We start from the raw sequence: 21,496 nt of genomic DNA on the forward strand, positions 1-21,496 counted from the left end.
TCTGCTGTCTCATTTCCTATCTTTTTCACGATTCTGCAAGTCCACTTGTGGACTAAGGACAAGAAATCTAGAGTCAGAAAAACATCAGAAGATGGAAAGGTTCTTTGTTCGCTGCTTTTCACACTACAAGGCTGGGAAAACTGCAGTGTAAGAGCTAAATGAGATCATGTGATCTCAACCAGTTAAGTCACTGAATCTGTATGCACGAAGTCTTCTGCATGCATTAGGTCTTAACAAAAGAAATAAGCACAATTCTTGCCCTTCACCTAGTGTTTGAGGAAGCTTGTACAGAAGCAACTGTTTCAGAATTATTTCAATTTTTTTTCATTTTTTCTATTTCTTTTTTGATAGCCACTTTAGGAACAGGAGTAGTTGCTATCAACTAACCTACAGTTTGGCTGTAAGCAGTAGTGACATGGTTCTACTTTCAAAACCTTGCAGAACTGACACTGCTGCAATGACAAAACTTCAATTTCATATTTTCTCATGACTTAGAAAAAAACTGAGAAAATAAACTAGTTCAGAAGACACTGATAAATCGAAAAAAGAAGCCCCAATAACACTGTCTCTAAACATCTATGTAACGGTAAGCTAAAAATAAAACCCCACTAATAAACCAGCGACAAGAAACTTTGCACATCACACTAGGGCAGATAACAAACATCTGACTCATATTTCCCCAAGATCTACAGTAGCACTTGCAAATCTATCAAATAACTATTTGAGTAAACATTTTTTATTAAGAACTTTCTAAAAATATGGGGATCATAAATATAGATGTATTTACTGATTTATATCTAACGTAATTGGACAACATCCCATTTCTGTTATTGAATATGCAATTCCTATTCCTTCTGTTAACCTGATCAGACTTGGGAAAATACTAGTCATTCTCTATTCTGTTCAAGAAAGCATGCTGTGCAATAATTGTTTTACTTATTTTCTACATAGATTTTCCTTTCTATCTACTAATTGTAACCAATAACCCGCCCCAGCAGATGACTGCACACTGGCACTTACTATGCATTTGCACAGATGATGGATTAGCTCCAAACAAAGCAAAAAACCACATTCTGTCACAAATGAGCAACACTCTCAAAGCAAACTAGAAGTTTACCTTGTGAAAACAAATAGCTTTTATGCATCAGAAGAAACTTGTTCTCCTACAGATCAGTCAACAGCTTTATCAACTCTCTCTTACTAATGCCATACAATTTCCCCATTTTCTCTACGATACTCCATACTGGGCTAACAAAGCCAGATAAACCTATATATGATTCTGCAGATACAACCTAGCTGAACTCCTCCTTTTGGTAGCCAAAAACTCTTAAGGCTAAAAACTACACAAAAGCCTAAACTCAGCACAAATACCTAGTGGTAACTTCAAACTCTTCTCAAGAAAAGTCTATCAGCTTAATATTACTAGGTAACAACTGCTATACAGCTTCTCTTATTACAAATTGCCAAATTCAGCAAGTAAAGATCTCAAGGAGTTAAGAACAAAAGTTTTTTACTAATACAAATGGAGCATAAAATAAATACTTTACTGCTGTTTTACCATGCAAAACCTGTGTTTTTTATATTAATAAAACTCAAAATTGTAATGTTTCTTCTCAGTCATCTTTACCAAAAGCTGCACACCCTTTGATTAACATTCTTTCATTTAAGTTTATATAATTTTAGTAACCATTCAAGTTGTACTGTTATGTAGGTCAGTCTGGATTTTCTCCTTTGAGAACAGTTTCCTCTTATGCAGTACACCTCTCAGATTTTATTTTGAATTTACATCTTTAAGGGCTGAATTTAGCCAATGCAATATCTACCCACCTATAAATGTAATGGTGGCGTGATATAACACAGGAGTCCACAGTTGTTACTAAAATTAAAGGCAAACAGAAGCCCTCAGCATCTCTATAAAAGAGCACGTCTTTGTATAATAAAGTTTTATTCACTTTTTTCTAAACAAAAAAATTTTGAAAACCTTGGCTGCTGCTTCTTTTTCATTTAAGGCAAACAAAACATCAAATAGAAAGTTGTTAAGTGTAGCCCACTGCATGCAACAGAAACAAATATTTTCAGCTGAGGCAACGACAAAAATACTCACTCTTGCCAAAGCATTAGTTAGCCTCCAAAGTACCTACAACACATTTTGTACATATGTGAGTGGCTATAAACTGCACTGAGTGTATCAGGGAACATAATGAGACAAATGCTTTCTTCTACACACACACAAAAAAGTTTAGAAAAATCTGATTTTCCTCAGGATGGCAAGTACATTCTAAAGATTTAAGGGGTAATAACGGTCCTTTCTGGTACCTACTCTGACCTTCTACGCAAAATTGATCATGCATGTTTCTGGCTAAATAATTTCATTTCTCCATGAAGTGTGAACCTTCTGGCTGAGCTACAGCATAGCTTTCAGAAACATGACCCAGCTTTTTGTTTTGTTTGTTAAGATTTAAGGAGATTTTACAGGTTGTTTTCCCTTGAAGGTTTATAACTAGGCAACTAGTGTCAATATTAAATAACTCACTATTTCTTGTATGCCTCTATTTTTAATTCCTACAGTTAGATTACATTAGTTTTTCTGTGCTAAATAGACCTATCCAAAACTTCTGTTTATACTTATTTTTCTGCACCAAAAGACACTTTCATTTCCTTGATTAAACAGATTAATTGAATTTCTTTTCACCTCTAGGATAATAAACACTGGTTAAAAGAAATAATTGTCCAGTAATTTTATTCTTAGTTGTGTTTCATCACTCTATATGAGACACAAGGCCCACATTTGCCTTCTTATGCTACTATCTCATGTGTCCGTTTAACTTTTCTCTGTTAATAAAAACTGAAATGCTGTTGAATCAGTGACTTATGAGGGCTACTCCAAAAGTAATGCTTCCTGTTTTATTATGTTGACTGATTACATCAGAGGCGGATGTTGGGGGCATGACAGTGAAGGCTAAACCTGCCTGACAATATCCCATTACTTTTTTTTTTTTTTTCCTGTGCAAAAGACAGCAGGAAGAGGGGCAGTTTGACAAAATGGCAACTGATATGGAAGCACTTATGGAACAAAGGTGTATCCTTGAATTCCTCCATGCAGAAAATACGGAATCCAATGGCATTCATCAACATTTGCTTAATATCGATGGAGACCAAACAGTGGGTGTGAGAACAGTGAGGAGTATGTGGTGCGCTTCAGTAGTGGTAACAGTGACAGCAGCTCACCTCCACTGGTACAGATTTTTTAAGAGTTTGGCATGTAAGTTCTTGTTCATTTCTAGAGAAAACGCATAGCTAATGGTGATGACTATGTTGAAAAATGGTGTTTTCTAACTGAGAATTTGTGCTCTCTTATCTGGTCTAGTTTCCATGGAAATAAATAAGATGCATTACATACACTCCCACTTGATAGATTATCAAGTGATTTTTGTTTTTATTCACAGAAATGTTATTCAATTTTTTCTGATCTTTAACAATGAAGTGTTTTTGCTGCATGGCTGGACACGCATGTTCAGCAGGAGTTTGACCATAACAGCTACGGGTAACGACACTGTCTCAAACAGGCTCTTCTTCCTTTACATAAGCAGTTTGCTTCATGTCATTAACTTTGAAAAGTTGAACAGCCTAGTAAAAAGAAGCAGTGGGACAGAACCCATGTGGGAAGTTAAATATATACTTGCATACTTTGCTGGGTCGGGAATGAAGTGCTAAAACCACTGAGAGATGGAATTACAGCCAAACACATGAGATATTCTGATTTTTATTGTTACATTGGATAAGAACACTATGAGAGACAATGCAAGAAATCTTTTTATTCTGATGTCTAGCCGCTGAATGGTTAGTTAGTGAACCTTCTTGGAACAAGTGAAAAAAAAAGTGCGAGAGGAAGAAAAGGTGGAATAGAAATACATGTTTTAGAAAGAGAGAAATGGATAAATCCTGGGTTAGTATTGCTGATGTTCAGCAATTATTAGTTTTAGTCAAAATACTGCAAAACCTTTGTAGGTGACATTTACAACAGCTGTTTAGGCATAAATCTCTCATAAAGCACCACAGGGTAGACTGTGATTGTTCCAGACAGTGCCATACCGGAGAACTCTGAGATAGCCCAGAAAGAAGGATAAAAGCAAGCATTCCTATTTGCGCTCCTCATAAACCTAGCATATAAGAAATTCTCTTACATCAAAAAGAGATGCATCTTACAGGGATACACACTATCCTTCATGGAACCTGACTACTCAGCGTGTAAAGTGTTGGAATTAGAGCTGCAAGGCAGTTTTACAATTGCTTTGTGGAACTCAGATACTTTACAAATATCCTGTTCAATCATCAAAAAAAATACAGTTAAGTCCATAGTTTGAACACATTTATGCCCCTCAAAATACTGGAGAAAATAAACAGTGCAGAGCCACCAGAAAGCTGCACTGGACTTGCAAGAGCATAAACCTAAATAGCACCCTGAAAGGACATTTAAGAAAGAGGACACATCAATCCCATCTTCTCTACCTAGAACGGCCATTCAAAACACATAAGAGCCACGTGAAAATTAATCTGAGGTCATGTTCACTTCTGCATCGAGTGTGACAGAATTTATGAAAATTTGAGAACAGAGTAATTGACAATCCCCATATGCACACAGAGTATGCAGTATAAATACCTTCTTGTTACTGTTATATCAATTTATTTTTTAAATGCAGATGTTACTAAAAACACTCTACATAAAAAAAAAAAACATTTAAGAATTCCCAGGCACTCAAAAGCATTTTATGATTTTGCATTTTATAGAACCAACAAATTAATGACATATTACCCCAAGCAAAACCTACCTTTGTCACATACATTCATTCCAAAATTATGAGCATCTCCAATAATAAAAGCCTACATTAATTTTTAACCATTAAAATAGATCTCCCAAAAAGCTTCTGCTTGTTCATTAAGTTGCAGCAAGGCTCATATGTTTCCAGTTACATAAAAAGATGCAATTTAAATCCTTGCACAGATGATTAAACAAAACTCAGCGAAATAAAGAACTGTTTTAAAAATGGCTGTGTATGTCGCAGAATATCTTGGTGCTTGTACAAGCACAAGATAATCATGTAGTGTCAAGAACTCCACCTCAAATCAGTTTTCCATTTCTGAAACACATCCAGGGTACAATTTCTAATTTTAAGCACGTTCCAAATGTTGCTTAAAGTCTAGCTGAATGGTCTTCTACAGTTCAAATTCACACATTAACAAAGCTGCTTCTGCTACGAAGCAAAACAATAGCATAAGAACTCAGAACATAAATCATCTGAAATCCCTTTGACATAACCTACCACTTAACCAGAATGGTAGGTTGCTAAAAGTAAGAAGTGAAAAAATGCGTAAAACACTTTTTTTCTCCTACAAGCCAAGATTAAGGTGCATGTTCTCTATTATCAGTAGGCTGGGGAAGAGAGATTGCAATAAGGGAAGCAGACTGGTAATAATCAATTCTAGTTTGGACACTACTATATTATTTTTTTCTGAGCCTTTTTTGGTCAGTTATGCATAAAGCCTAAGTATATTAGTTATCATCCATTTTTTTCATTAATAGCTATATTTTTCTAAACTATTTTCCATCACAGTAGTTGCTCCTATGGCAACAAATTCTCTAACACTCATTCCTTGAGAGTGACCGCACCACTGCAAATGAAAGACAATTGAATGGGGCAGCGTACATCTGTCCCCTATTTTCCGTTAGGAAAGCATGCAAGTAATTGGCCAACTCGTTTGATTGCCAACGATTTCAATATTAAAAAATATTTGCATCTATTACCAGTCAAAAGTAATACTTGCAATTTAAGAGAAGGAACAGCGGGTGATGTTGAAATTTTCATAGTACAGTTCCTTCTAAAAAAAAAAAAAAAAAATGCTGTAGAAATACAGATGATTACAGCATTCCAGATTTTAAACTACTGGATGTTTTGCTTTGGGAGAATAATACCCATTATATCTGGTTATTTACAGTGAGGTTTGGGGCTTTTTCTGGTTCGTTGGTTGATGGGATTTTTACTGTCAAAGGATATTAGGTTGGTATGCTGCCTGCCCTCTTCTTTCTCTCAGTAACTTTTTAATTCTTTGAGTAATTCTAACCAATACTTTTTTTTAGCAGAAGGTTGGATTTTCTTGGAACACGTTAGTTTTATATCCAGCAGAGGACAGAAAAATCTGGTAAGTCTCCTTGGGGGAAAAAAAAACATCCAATAATCCAATATTGGATAAGAATCCCCTGATACGGAGAATTTTGATGAGATTTCATTCCTCATTAGACTGCAGAGAATCTAGCCATAAGAAAAAGCTACAGAAAAACAAACTTCATTAGTTCTGCTTCTCCTGGATACCGTTGTGAATCCTCAGGTTTGGTTTGGTTTAGGATTTGAAAGGGGGAATGGCAAAGGGGAAGAAATGTATTCTGTTAATGTAATTAGGTCATCTTTCCACCAAACTTTATGTGATGGTTGTTTGGGTTTTTGTTGTTGTTGTTGGTTTTTTTACATGCAAATGCTGTCTGAATGCTCATTTACAGATGTATAAACATTGCAGAACAAAGCACTTAGTTCTTCAGATGACCAAGAAAACTGTGCTTGAGAAAATTAAAACTAATCATGTCCAAGAGTCTCTTCAACTGAAAATCTGAAAGAGTAATTGCTGCAGCATGCTTCGGAGACTGATCCCTCAACCCCTGCCATGCCAAACCCATTATCACCCCAAAGGGGATAATAACTGTCATGCCTAGTCTCAAGCACAAGTACGTTTGTTAGTGCACTGACTGATACAGAAAATAAGGTCTAGCGTAAGAGATGTTTCACACTAAAGCGTGCTAATGAATCAAAGCAACAGGAGAGAGTTTTAACCTTCACAGAGCAAAGGAGCTGTTTGCTAACTAAGTAGAGGAAATAAGAGTCTAACAAAAGAGACATTTGTTCACTCAAGAAAGTAACGTAAAGTAGCAGCTTTTTTTCCAGTTCAAAATAATAGCTTGATCATCTCCTGCATAAGGAGGAAAGATTATTAGTTCCAATGTGGAAAAAGAAAAGAAATATGCCTGGACATTTTGGAAGACTCTGAAGAGGAGGACTGGCTACATGAGTGAACCAATCACACTGAAAGGATGGTTACAGTAAAAAAGTTCCCTCATCAGTAAGGTTTTTGGCTGAGGCTCTAAAACAGACTATCCCTAAAGGGAGGACCCAAAGGTGAAAGGCAAGCACCAAGACTGAAATCTAGACTGACAGAAGTTCAACAGGTTAAGGAAAATGTTTTACAATCTATGTTTCTGGTGCACACATGACTCAGAGCACAGGGAAGCAGTGCGCAATGGCACCTTTCTAACAAGGTTTCAAAGAGCAGTAATAGCGTTCCCAGACATAACATTATTGTATAATGCATATTCATTTTATTAAATACAGATTAATATTCAATGCAGCAATGTTTTGAAATTTGTATTTGTTTTCATGTACAGAAAGTTTATTTTCCAATAATTGCTCCTTTAGCTTTTCACTTACTTTCCACACTTTCCTGGCTTTCTACGCAGATTTTTTTTTCCTTTTTCTTCACTACGCTTGTATCCTGGCCTTGAAAGATTTCAGTTGTGTATTTCAGAATTAGGTAGGTTTACCATTCTGCATCTTCACACTCTAGTTTCCTGTCTAGAGATTATTTTCCCAGTTCTGAAGATTCAAAATTCCTCTGGGTTCAAACAAATCTATTTTGCAATGCACAGAATAGCAGTGGACCCGATGTATTTGCAAAGCCTGGGAGCAACCATGTTATATACTGGTTACTTGTGAACATGCTGAAATTCAGCCCAACACATTTTCAATGTAGTACATACACTGCAGACCTTACGAGTCCCAGAGGCAGACTTTCTGCACATATTTCTGTCCAGGGAATCGTAGCCAAAACACAGCAAGTCAAAACATAAAACTTTCAACTGGCTTGAGAGAGAGGTACATTCATAACTTTCACATAAAAGGAAAAAACACATTTCAAAGCAAATATAAGAAGAGATTTAGTTCTCTTCTCTTAGAGTTTATTTGATTCCAGAAACATTTTTAGTTGTCTTAATTGCCTGATAAAAATACAAACAACAACAACACAAAGAAAAAACAACCACAGGAGGACAAATTTCAAACTGGAATATCCTTCGGTATCTTAATAACTTGCCCAAAAATGAGTAATACGTGTTGTGAATAAAACTGTCCTTTACAAAGGTTCTAAGATGACTTTTTCCACCAAGAAAGCAGACAATAGCAATTTTTTGATTCCACAAATTCCAGGCAGTTCTTACAGTCCTTAATATTATTTTATTTATTCTAACACTCCATGTATCATGGTACCCCATGGACATCCTTACTTGCTGAAATCAGTTCTGTCCTGTGTACAAACACCCTGTCATCTTTCATTGAGTATTTGTAGGAGACAATTTAAAAATTCAGTATTGTTACAGAATTGTGTTTAAAGTCTAAATCAGCATCCTTCAGCTATTTCCATTTTTTAAATTATAAGGTTTCAGCTTTTAGAGTTCTTAAAAATCATAGTGTTACGAAAAAAAGAGACGCTTTAGTATAAGTGTTAGTATATGTGCAAGAAGAATAATGTGTGACCTGTATAAGGAGACGAAAAGAGTAGTTTTGGAATGTAGTTCATGTTGTAGGAGGGATAATAGCTTCCTTTTAGTGAATGCTGAAAAGTCACAAAGCAACGCAATGACCAATTCAGCAGTAACTTTAAAGATTCCTATAAACCAGAATGGAGGAAAATGGAGCTAGATAAAAGGAGACATTTTTATAAGAAATGAATCCGCTCTCCTCTTCCCCATAATGAAAGTTATGTTCCCACTTTTTAAAAAAACAACTCTGCTACGAGTCATGAAAAAAATGAAGTAACAATTACTTAGATATTTTCTGCTAACCAAAACCACACTTTTCAGTCTTTAAGGGATCATTTGTCCCTGAGACAACCACTCTGCTAAGACCAGACTATAAGTTATTGATGCTGTTTATGGAGGCGGGGGAGCGATTCCATCTGTCTGTGATGGGCACTGTAGGTTTTTAAAAGAAAATAGTCAATTCCAAACACTTTACTGATAGAACACTCTCCTGAATGCTTGACCTGAACAAACAGACTACTAGGCAACTGCTACTTAAAACTCAGTAACTGATTTGTTCATGATAATCATCTTACCCAGATGAACCTTACATTGTGGTTTACATGTGTGTGGGATATCTATGTTATCTATGCTAATAAAACATTAATCAAGGGCCAAATTTATAGCAGGCACTTTATAAGTAAGGTCAGGACAGGTCAGCCTCGCATAATAGGAAACAACTACAGGCTAGATCTTAACACTGTAACTGAACACCCTTGTTACTTTACCTCGGCCCTTGGGATCAAGACTAGTAGCAAAATGTTTTTTCTGCCTCAAAATGGTGTTTCCCTTACCGTAAACTGAAATGCAACCATTAAAATGCTCAATACTTCTAGAAACCAGGAGAACATTTATGCAGTTTAAAATAAAAGTCTAAAATAGCCATTTCTTCTACAATGATATTTGCAGAGCATTTTAATTTATGTGAAAAATTATTCTATTTTTAACTCAGTAGCTGCCCTGATCCTGTAAAATTGATTTTCTGTTGAGATTATTACTACCTTAAGTTGCTCACCAACAGAATACAGGTTTACAAAATGGCATTTCTTATAATTTCTTATAATATTCCTTAGCTAACTCATTAAGACATCTTGAATAAAAATCCTTTTGAAAACATAAATATTGCTCTTAGTCTGCCACACAATCAATTCCTAATGAAGAAAATATTGATGGCTCTGAATAGTCACTACAAGTTAAAGAGCATGGCCCCATCAACTGCTCTGTCATTTTCTTTAAGTCTCACTAATATACATATATAGTTACTGATAGAGCATGAAAGATAATTGGGAATATTAGCACAACTTTTGTATTTTAAAGGGATCCTTTTCCCTTCCATTTTTATGAAGTAGATAGAAAATAAATGAGGAAACTGGAATCTAATTTTTGAGACAAAGGCTTATCTAACACTTCCTAGCTATAATGCCTTCCAAATATCAATTCCCTTCCTCAAGAGATTAGCCGAATACAAATTATAGTTTCAATGTTAACCAGTGCACAAGGACGGGAAGAAAGAAAATCCATGACACTGATAAGTGATCTATTTAATGAAACCAGAGCATTCAGATTCTGTAAAATCTCTTATTTAGTATTAGATCAAAGCAGAATTGTTAAAGAATATGAATTCATGCTTGTGAAACTCAAAAAAATTGTAAAAAAAAAAAAAACAGCAGAAGCAAAATTCTAGAAAAGTAGAAAAGTATTTCAAGTCACTTAAGTTCCGAAATGCTAAGGCAGAGTTGCTATTTTGACTTACCGTCCTTCATTGACCAACTCTATAAAGGCAAGGCCAGCATTCTTTTGTATAGAGTTCTGCCATTCCTGAGAAAGAGAAAACAAAAAAGTGAAAACTAGTTGTAAAAATGAGATCAAGAAAAACATTTTGGGTTAGAAAGTCATGCACCTTCTTTTAAATTCTGATAACTTACGCCACTAACAAATATAAAAAGTATTAATTGTGTGCTAATCAGGAAGGAAACATCTCCAGCAAGAACAAAGAAGTGTCATCCACTCCAAGTCACATTCTGTGGAGTGTAGAAGAAAACACAAAAACATCCCACAGATAACTCTTTATTGTTCACTACGTTGCGTACTAATTCTCAGCTTCCTCTTGTTCACTGATACTCTTTATCTTAGTGAGACTTGGTAATGCTAATATAATCTTTCAATTAAATTTAATGCTTATTGTTTAGACACAGACTTCTTAAATACTAATTTACATATATACATAATAGTCTTCTCACCTTAACAATCATATATTCACTTCTACTGCAAAGATCAGGTTCGCCAAATAATACATCATTAACACCCAATATATATTAAGTTAAAAAAATAAAAAATAGTTTAGTATCATATGCTTTTTCACATCAGCTTTCTTGATTTTTCAGTTTTTTAGTAAGAAATAACAATCCCAGCAATCATTCTTTTTAGAAATCTTGTCAACTCGAAAACAGACAGAAAGCACAAAGCTGCAAATAGATCTTAAATCAATTTCAGATTTCTAAATACAGGAGTATTCCGTAGTCAGTGTATCACCAGAGCAGGTTTTTAACTTCTCAGTTTTGAAAAGTTATATTACTTCTCCCAGTTAGCAACATGAAGGTGTTTGATCAGACACGCACAAAAGCCAAGAGAAAAATGAACAGTTTGAAACTTTTCAGTATCAACTCATTTTCTACTTTTTAATCATTTTTAAGGTGCAACACTGTACTGCAATATTGAAGTAGTCAGAATTAAGAGAAGAATAATTGGAATCTGTAATGTACTACACCTCATGAATAATAAAGGATTTCATTACTTTTTATATAACTAGTTTATATGCATTACTAGTCAAGTAACATTCTAAATGTCAGCTAGGTTCCATTTACATATTATCACATTGATTTTTATTATTTTTTTTATGATACATCCAGTGGCATCATTGGTTCTTCCAGCTATGTGTATTTTCCTGATATTTCTCCCATCATCCTTCTTCCAGTTCTCTCCCATTGCCTTCTTACTGTCACCAATACATGACTTCAAGTCAGTCTGTAAGCTTTTTGAAACAGCTTTAAGAAATATTTCTCTTTAAAAAGCCCTTTAGGTGCTAAACAAAATAATCTGCAGAACTAATACTATTAAGAGGCTTTTTTAACATAATATCAAGTTGTAAATATTTAGCTTTGTATGATGATTGTTAAAATCATTCTCTGTTAGGTAAAATGTGTGAAAACTCAAGAAAAGCAAAAAAAGTTCTTTTTATAACACTGTCCATCTGTTGCTCTATGTTAGTAATATCTCTCTCATTAACAGAACTCACTACAACACTTGAAAATTTAATTGGTGAAGATGGAGGTTGCCAAAAGTGAAAAGGTATCTATCATGATACTTTCCAGCATTTTTCTCTACATCAGACATCATCAAAAGCAGCATTAGTCTAAACAATTTCATAAATCCCAGCTGAACACACCCTAAAGCGAGTTTTAATAGTTGAAAGAAAAGACTAATGGTCATCATATTTCATGATCCCTTCAATATTTCCCCACAGTATATGTTCCCTCAAACAATTACACTCAGTATGCATATTGCATTATTATATCAACATCTTAGTTATCCATCTCCCAAAGGTATTAGGGAAAAAACACGTTAAAAGCCTCAAACTCAACCACTAATGCAACTAAATAACTACAAAACACATTTCAGCACTTTCCTAAGGAAGGACTGTAAGAGAAGATCAACAAAGTCAATAATTTCATACCTGTTCTAAGCTGTACTTAATTGACCATCATTTCCTATGGCTATAAATGTTTAGTAACTGAAAGACAATCTACTTCTAATGCTTTTGGTCACTGAACAATGAGAATAGCAAAGCAGGAAAAAGAATAGAAGCACTAAGCGCAAATAGCTACAATGAAAAGCAACCATTTCAAGGAGACAAATAAGAAATCCCGTTTTACTCAAATACCATGTCTGATGTGGACATTTCTTAGCTCACTATTTTTTCACCTATTTCCTTAATGGAATCTGTAAACATTTTGATAAGTATTCAAGACAAAATGCAAGTACTATATCCTTTCCTGAAATGGTGTTTTAAGCATCATCTGAATTATAATTCTGTACAGAGTAATATATTACATTTCCTGTAGCTACTGTACAACTGTCATAAGCAAAAATCATATCCCTGTCCTCTATAGCACCAACTTTACAGCATCAAAGGTTTCATTAACACATTCTTACTAAGTGCACAACGATCATTAACTGAAAACATGAAGCGGTATTGGTATTAAAACCACCCCTTCAGAAACTAATAATCTCCTTCAAGGTTTATATTTTAACCTACTGTCATCCCATTTGAGTTAGATGTTTCTGTTGCTTTTTTTTTTTTTAAATCTACTTTACAGCTTTCTTTTTAAATTAATTCTAACTTATGATCAGTCATATGACACTAAAATTCACATAAATCACTACTGCATTTCCTTTGTCTGGGAAAAACATGTTGACAGAAAACCACAGCAAGCATTGGACTACAACCAGTAATGAGATTATTCTGACAAAACAATATCTAGTAACTGTGTCCCACTTTATTTCAGCTATATCTACATGTGTAGTTATTTCTGCCTCCAAATACATTTAAAAGTAATTAAACTTAATCAGCTTCTTTTTAAGAAAAGAAGAAAGCAATGTCTCTCATTCTACGGCAACATAAGATAAATATTGAAGATCTTTAAAGTTTGCATTGAACTTGGATTTTCAGGTGTCAGCTCTATCGATCAGTCATTTCTTCCATTTATTGTTGGCTCCCTGCATGTTCTGAATATTCCTGATCAGATTTAATGGTTGAGGAGCTCATAATTAATCCAGGCGCATCTAAAAGCCTTTTCTACAAGCATCAGCTAGTAGAAGCCATCTTGAGAACAAATAAACTGAGGTAATTCTTTTCACAGTGCATTACAGACCAGTGGAACCCATCATTAAAGAATGCTGCGCTGCCTAAATGTAGGATACAGTGGAGACTGAACAAAAGTATCCGAGGAAAATTCACCAGTATTTAGTAAATACACAGAAACTACACTCAATTCAGAAAATACCCGAAGTTGACAGTAGCTGGAAAGGGGGAGAATACTCATGGAGGAGGACTGTCACATATGCTTGCCCTATTTTATTCTTCTTGATCATCTCTTTGCATCCACAGTTAGAGATACAACAGAGTAAGCAAGGCAGACTTCCTTAACTAACAAAATACAGTAATTTCTAAATTTTAATCACTCAAACAAATGCCAAGATTTTTATTTATTTTACAAATATTTGGATGGGTTGCAATTTCAAATGCTTGCATGTACACGGCAAATGCACTATACATCCTCATCTGCACACTTCTAGGAATGAAACAGCACCATATTTCAAAGAATTAACGAAAAATATATATTCTTCAAGTTATAAAAAAAATATTTGTGAGCCCAATCCGTGTACTAGTCTCAATGTTAAACAAATAAATATGCATCTTGAAAATGTTCCAAAAACTACCAACAGATGAAAACTGCTCAATTTTCAACAAATGGTACTTCTGTTGTTATTTACAAGTCATCTTATATGTTTATACGTATACACAGACGCTCACACATATCTCTTACATGATTTCTCAGAAACTTTAAAAAATAGTCTGACAATATTAACATAGTACACAATGAAGAATTATATCTAATGTTTGAAATGTACACTCATACACAAGGGAAGAAAGACAGCCAATTGTTTCTTAATCCAAACTTCCCATCAATCTGCTTAAGTTTAAAAAAATTATTTTGATTCTTAAACAAATGAGAAGGATGACTTTGGTAGTGACAACTATGAATGGAGCACTAAGGAGTAGGGTGGGAAAATGTGTTAACATATGACTAAGAGATGTATTATATCCTAGACTAAAGGTCAGATCTGCATGAAAAACTCATTCACAGAAAGATATTCTAATCTTTAAGTGTCTAAAGTAAACTATCAAGAACTTTTCAGCAGTGTTTGTACTTGGTGTCACCACTCTCTCAGCACCATATCCACTACAGGCATGAATGAACTCAGCAATAAAGAATATATAGCAAAACTAGATTATATCTCAGCTGTGTTTTCAGAATTAAAAAAAATGCTAGACTGCACATTAAGCAGAATATCTGACATCTGCAAACATATAATTTGCAGTAGAGTTTGTTTAACATTTTTAAATCTACAAAGATACATTAAAAAATGAAAAACTATGGAATTATGGAAAAACATAACTAAAAACTCTACGCAACATTTTAATATCAAATTAACACTTACTAAGTAGCATACGAAACAGCAAAATTTTGCAAGGATGAGAGATCTTAAATGCAAGAGCAAGTAGAAAACACATTTGAAGACAACCTTATTTAGTATAGTCATACCTGGAAGCCCAAATAAAAGTGAGATAAAAAAACAGTAACGAAAGAACTATCTGAGACTGATTGAGAGAAAAATAACTTAAGTAATTATATACATGCACCCTTCCAAAGATAAGAACATCACTGTTGCTGAATGTTGACATTTACAGAGAAAAGCAGTAGTCTGAAAAAATATTTACTGACATTTTGTCAGGGGAAAACAAATCAAAATTTAAACAACGTCTCACGTATGAAAGCTGTAACACAGCATCAACATAACAAGTCAAGATATCTGACTAATCCATACAGAGGTTTTGATTGCAATAAGGATGATAAAAGTTACTCTAACCCTAGCCAGCCACAAGCTCTCAACTGATGATCATTATGCCTCTATCAAGGCTCCACATACTCAGGCTGAACAAATGTGTCCTATTAGTATATGGTCTGTCTGTTTGGCAACTCCAGTCTGAAGACAAATGGCAGCTGCTGCCCTTCAAGGTCTGAAGTCAAGTCCTTAGGGAGTCTAAAAGCCCAACTGGAAAAATCAAGGCCTGTTCATTAGAGACTGCTCGAGGGGAAACTTGCTAAGCTGCCATCAGAACTATATAAAAGAGCTAATTATTTTTATAAGACTTTTAAACTATCAAACACACTCAGTTATAATAACAAGTATTTACTGCTGGCATTCCATTAAAAGAAGATTGCTTTTTGTAAAAAAAAAAAAATCTAGTTAAGTCTTTGTATTAAAAAATTTAATGAGTCTTCTAGGAGAAAGTTGCATAAAAATCACCCAAATGAGACAGTTTCTCAAGGGGAGACACAACACTGAGGAATTAATTGTGAGGAAATATTCCAAAATACACTCAAACCATACTAATGAACGCTAAAGGTGAGCTGAGATTGCCTGTGTGACTATCGGCCCCTGAAAATAGCAAGAAGTTGAAGAAAAACAAGATTACTGCTGCAAAACAGATTGAAAAGAACTAAAATGTATTTACTTGTTTTATATCTGTGCTGTTAACTAACAACTGAAAATGCAGAAGTACAGAAATGTATTGGTAAGTTAGTTAAAAAGACACAGGGCTCAGCTGGTATCAAACACCACGACTGAGTCAAAGAACTGAAAACTCAAAGAAAGTTGTGCCAGTATTTTTCTTTTGATAAATCACAGAAATAGAGGTTTTTATAACAATAGTTACTTTAATAAAACATATTCTACGGAACTGTTAGAACATTTTAAAAATATTTCATAATCACAAAGTCATTTACTATTTTAATCATGAAACTGAATTGAAGTACCTTATACTGCAGCATTTTTCCAGCTGCACGGCATAGCAACACCGTACCGAACCCCAACAGTATAACAGATCACTGCTATAGAGTATTTATTACAAAGTATTTATTGCAAATCTTTTAAAAGTGTTATATGAAATTCATTAGTGTTCCTTAATCAATTCTTGGATCAACATGCACATTAGCTTCCGACAGCCTAATTCAAAAAAGCAATTACAACCCCAGTCCTTATGTAAGAGGATGACAGAAAGAAACTATGTCGAACCAGTTAAAAAGAATGAAAATGTAAAGAAAACAGATTAGGAATGATTTATACCAATGCCTAGTGCTGAAGTTAATTACAACTAACCCAATAAAATAGTTCCTTTATTATCGTACAGCAAGTAATAAACTGAGACACAGAAAACAGAACTCTTTGCTGACTTTTGCATGCTCAATTCAATAGCACACTGCGCTAAGAATTAAACAAGTAGTAAACAAGCCATACAGAAACAGCAGTTATTTAACTAAAAGCAGAAGACTCCCCTGCTGTTTAACCACTTGGGATATTCCATGTAAACAGAGCTTCCTATAAACTGGTATTATGTTGTTACTGGTAAATGCCTGAAATTACCTTATAATGAGAGTTTAATTTCAATACCTAAAGTTTGAGTTCACATCACAGTAAGTTTTTAGAGATTCTGAAAATAAATTATACACATACAGAACTGGATTAGTTTGCATACCGGCATGCCATGTTGCTCAGTGAAATACAGAATAAAAAACTGTCAGCTTGTCAGACGATACCTTCTAAACTAGGAGGTTACTTTTTGAAGTGACAACTTCTGCCTTCTCTGCAAACTACAGAAATCTATCCTAAAAGCAAAGTTACACCACGTAAAATACTAAAGTACACACAATATTTTAAAAATTACATACAGCCATAAAATCTTGGCATAAGTTGCTGTTGTCATCATTTATGATGAAATCAAATATTCTTAAAGAGGAATTTTAATAATAATAAAAGACCTTAACTTACTTAATCAAAAAGTCCATAAAAAATGATTAAAACATAACTGCACAAACAGAATGCTACCAGTAAAATGCATCACAGCATTGAGCCTGCATATTACCAAAACTCATAAATTCTATTGTTGTATATGGTTTCAAAAAGATACGAGCATGCATATGAAAAACATTCATTACATGCCATTTGACACAATCTAACTCATGACTTCATGAGTATAATTATATTCCTACAACTGGTGTTGCACTACATGGGACAGATAAAGTCTCTGCTAAACTCCAGATCCTCTGTGTTCTCTACTAGAGCAAGAAACTGTAGAATAAAGAAAAATCAAGTGAGCGGATCACTGATTTCAGGTCCACATTTCTGACGGAGGAAGCAATTTGCCTGGGCAGCCTATCCCTTTCTCTCTCCCATGAGCAGGCTGTTGCCATGACTCCATGAAATGACACCGGGGTCAGGTTTAAGTTCATCTAGCAGCAAACCTTTTCCTCTGTAGTTTCCTCCTCAGGTTCTGTAACCATCAGCCATATACAATGCAAAGATGAAAGGCAGAAGCTTATAGAAGAATAGGAACAGAAATCTTAGACATGAATTAAGAAATGAAAGTACCAATCTTCCACACAAAAAAAAGCAGAAATGTAAAGCAAGAAACTAAGTTACATGAAATGTGTCAAAAAAACAGGAGCAACAAAAAGGAACACAAGAGGAACATAGAGAAGTGATGTGAATAATTTTGAGAAAAAAAGCTAAATTAAACATAAACACACAAAACAAGTATAAAAATGAGCATGCATTTCTTCCATTATGCTCTGCTTCCATACTACATTACCATCCTCACCTTGCCTGTCTTCTACATTCAGACTTATTCAGTGTATTCATTACTCCACTGTTACATTACAGCCAGCATCACACAGTTCTAATCTCATCTGCCCCTTATATGCTGCTACAATAAACCTGATAAATAATTTTCTGCAAATCCTCTTGTGCACATACAAAGTAAATTGTACAAAAATAAAAAAACTACCATTTATACTTAGGTAGAAATAAAATTAAGTGTCTTTAAGTAAGTACTCAGAGGGTACTGAAAAATCCAGCTCATTCTTCTGAATCAAACTTGACTCAGAAGTAGGGCCTAACACCTAACATGTACACCTCTATCATTTTCATGGCTGCATTATCCAAATTACGAACTTTTTCACTTGAAGAAAACCTCTTAAAATATTTGTACGAAGACAAGTGAATCATCAGCCTACCTGATGATTTTTCCAGTTGCAGAGAGACATAAAAAGGCACAAAAAGTTGTAAATAAGCCTAAAGTTTAGACTGTAACTGCGCATCACCACAATGCAAAGCTCCTCCTGCCACAACTTTCAGCTCCACAGATCTTTCTCAAACTCCTGCTTGGCAACAGCGAGATCGAAATGATTTGGCTTGTTAACACGAACAAAAAACGTTCATGTATATGTAATTAGTATGAAGTTTAAAAGACAAGCACTGCCACTCTCTGAACTTTCCACAATCTCACCCCCTACCCTCCACCAAACCTCTTTCCATGGTCTCAAATTAAACAGACTAGCTGTAAAACAGCGGGGTGTCAAATTAAGGCACGCTTTATTTTCAGAGGTCTCCACACTTCGCGGCTGACTTCCTGTCAGGAAGAGTTCCATTTCAGTGCAGAGCCCCATCAGCAGGGAGCTCGCAGAATTAAGTGCCAGTTGATATTACTTTGTTTTGCATTTACCACCCATGAGAATATTGTTCAAAGATCTAGTTATAAAGTCAGCATGGTATCATCCTTCTGACTAGACTGCCAAGCCACAGGGTGTGCTCTCACTGCACAAAACTCACCTTAAATTGTGGTGTTTTTTTAAGTCCTAGTGTGCTGGTGAAGCAACAGGATGCCTTTTTTTTCTTCAGAAAAGTCTTGCTTCTGTAGCTAAATTATGGTCTTGTTAATATCTGCAGCATCTGCAGTGTACATTCATGGACGTGAAACTGAGCTGTAACCTACCAGACTCCCAAAATTCACATTTAAGTGAATTCATGTTCTTTCCTGAACGTGAAAAAAAATTATACATTAATCATACAAACTCTCAGCACAGTTTTAAATTCTACAGGCTAATATTTTTAGCTGTAGTGGACATGTTTCCCATTCAACTGCTACCAACACCACCGTGTCCTGAATTCCTGATCAAATTTAAGCAATTTTCACTTCCTAGGATAATTTTCTCAGTAAGAGTCTCTAATATCTGAAAAGCCTACAGAATAACCACTAAATATAGTACTTAAAAAAAAGGGGGGGGAGGTGGATTCTTATTTATTTCCCCCTCGCAATTTTTCTGACGAAAAGATTTACATCTTCCTAAGATGACATTAGGAAAGTTCATCTCTCTCTCTCCTCCAGCACAGCAAACTATTTCTAAGGGCTTTTGTGCTTTTTTTTCCAACGCTATCTTTTATCCTTTCCTCTATCCCAAGTCTTCAAGTCATGCTGACTTCTCCAAGTGAACTGTCCCAAGAATCAACTCATTACCCAAGTCCACACCAAAACACAATGGCTTCGCTGAAAATTAGAGAGCATTTTCCAAATGGGGTCAAAAATCAGGTCCAGATAAAACAAGTTCTTATCAGGCAGTTTCTTCTGTTGCTTTGATAATTATTTATATCTAATATGCACAAACATAAACCCCATTTAATACAATAACAAATATCAAAATAACTCATATTTAGCAAATATCAGATGTTCTTCTATTTTTTTCAAGCTAAATGTCACACTCCATAGTTTTTGTCCACCTTGAAATTCCACATCATATATCCCACCTCTAAACTGAGGAGTGAGCAAAACTTTAATGTATCTCCTAGATTATAAATTATGCAAAGATATAAGGAAATAAAGCCAAAGCAGTAGTTAATACTTATTAAATACCGTAACAACTACATGTTAAGATACAACTATATGGTTGTATAACTATATACATGCACACATGTATACAATGTATAAATGCAGTAAGCATTGCACCATTAAGTCAAGAATAGGTTAAAATAGTTAAATAGTTAAATAATAGTTAATTAGTTAAAATAAAATATTTAATAAATTAAAATAGCAAGTGATGGACCCAGAAGTTTTAAACTCCTTATCAGTAAGCCATACTAACAGCAAACAAACATTATTGTCAAAGCCAACAACTACACTAAGAAAAAAGACAGAATTGAAACAAATCATAAATGTAGCAAACTAAAATGGAATCCAACAAGCGTGACTGTTAGTGATTTTTATCTAAAATTCCTTGTTAGAAACTCCTATTTCATAATTTAGAGTGGCTCTTCAGTTAATTCCATTGAATTCATTGCATGCAATTGTAAGTAGCCAATGTTTCAAACAATTTAGAAAAGAACAGGAATTCTAAGAGTGAAGTTCCAACGGACAAGTTCTGTATTATCCTGGATTTTCACACAGAATATATTACATTAGTCCAGTTCTGGAGAGACAAAGTCTATGATGTCACTCAGGTCACTGAAAAAAAAAATTCAGAGCTAATTCCAAATGTAATTTCAATATACTTCAGTTCAAAAGAAAGGATTTAAATAAATGGAAACAGCTGGAAATCCTATCAGAATGGGATATTGGCAGGAAGGTTTCAGCCTCTACCACCATACCAACATCCACCTCTGACACTATTATGTTGCGGGCCAACATAATAAAATAGGAGGCATTACTTTTGGAGCAGCGCTCGTAATAACAAGGAGAAGTTTTTATGAGGTAAGAGCTCATAATATAAAGTTACTACAAGGAAAATATGCTGAAGCAGCGCTGTACATAAAAGCTCAAAAAACATTTCCCAAATACTTGTCATCCAAAAGCATCTTAAAGACAGGATAAGAATATTTCATTTTGCATGCCAGTTACAGTGGCCATGCAACATTTGTTACGAAGTTGCATTAGGAATCCTGGTACTACTACCTGAAATCCAGTTAACGTAATGCTTGGCAATCCCACATTTTCATACACAATTTTATTATTATGCCTTGCTCCACTTGGTATGACATAGACCTGAAACAGCTTCAGAATCTACACAATCAGTAGCTGAATAAGATGACCTGAATATTCTTGCTTCCTTTCACAGCCATTTCATCCCTACAGAAAGTTAGGCTGGC

General features: G+C 34.7%; 1 protein-coding gene across 4 annotated transcripts in view; it reads right to left on the bottom strand.

Annotated features, from left to right (window-relative positions):
• LRBA (LPS responsive beige-like anchor protein) overlaps positions 1–21,496 on the bottom strand; it is a 377,228-nt gene that overhangs the window by 247,338 nt on the left and 108,394 nt on the right. For all 4 annotated transcript variants that reach the window (XM_021393535.1, XM_021393537.1, XM_021393538.1 and 1 more), the window contains one exon: positions 10,431–10,495. In XM_021393535.1, coding sequence (XP_021249210.1) covers positions 10,431–10,495 — 65 coding nt within the window. The remainder of the gene's footprint in view (positions 1–10,430; positions 10,496–21,496) is intronic.

The sequence above is a fragment of the Numida meleagris genome, chromosome 4 (assembly GCF_002078875.1).
Source record: "Numida meleagris isolate 19003 breed g44 Domestic line chromosome 4, NumMel1.0, whole genome shotgun sequence".
NCBI classification, from domain to species: domain Eukaryota; kingdom Metazoa; phylum Chordata; class Aves; order Galliformes; family Numididae; genus Numida; species Numida meleagris.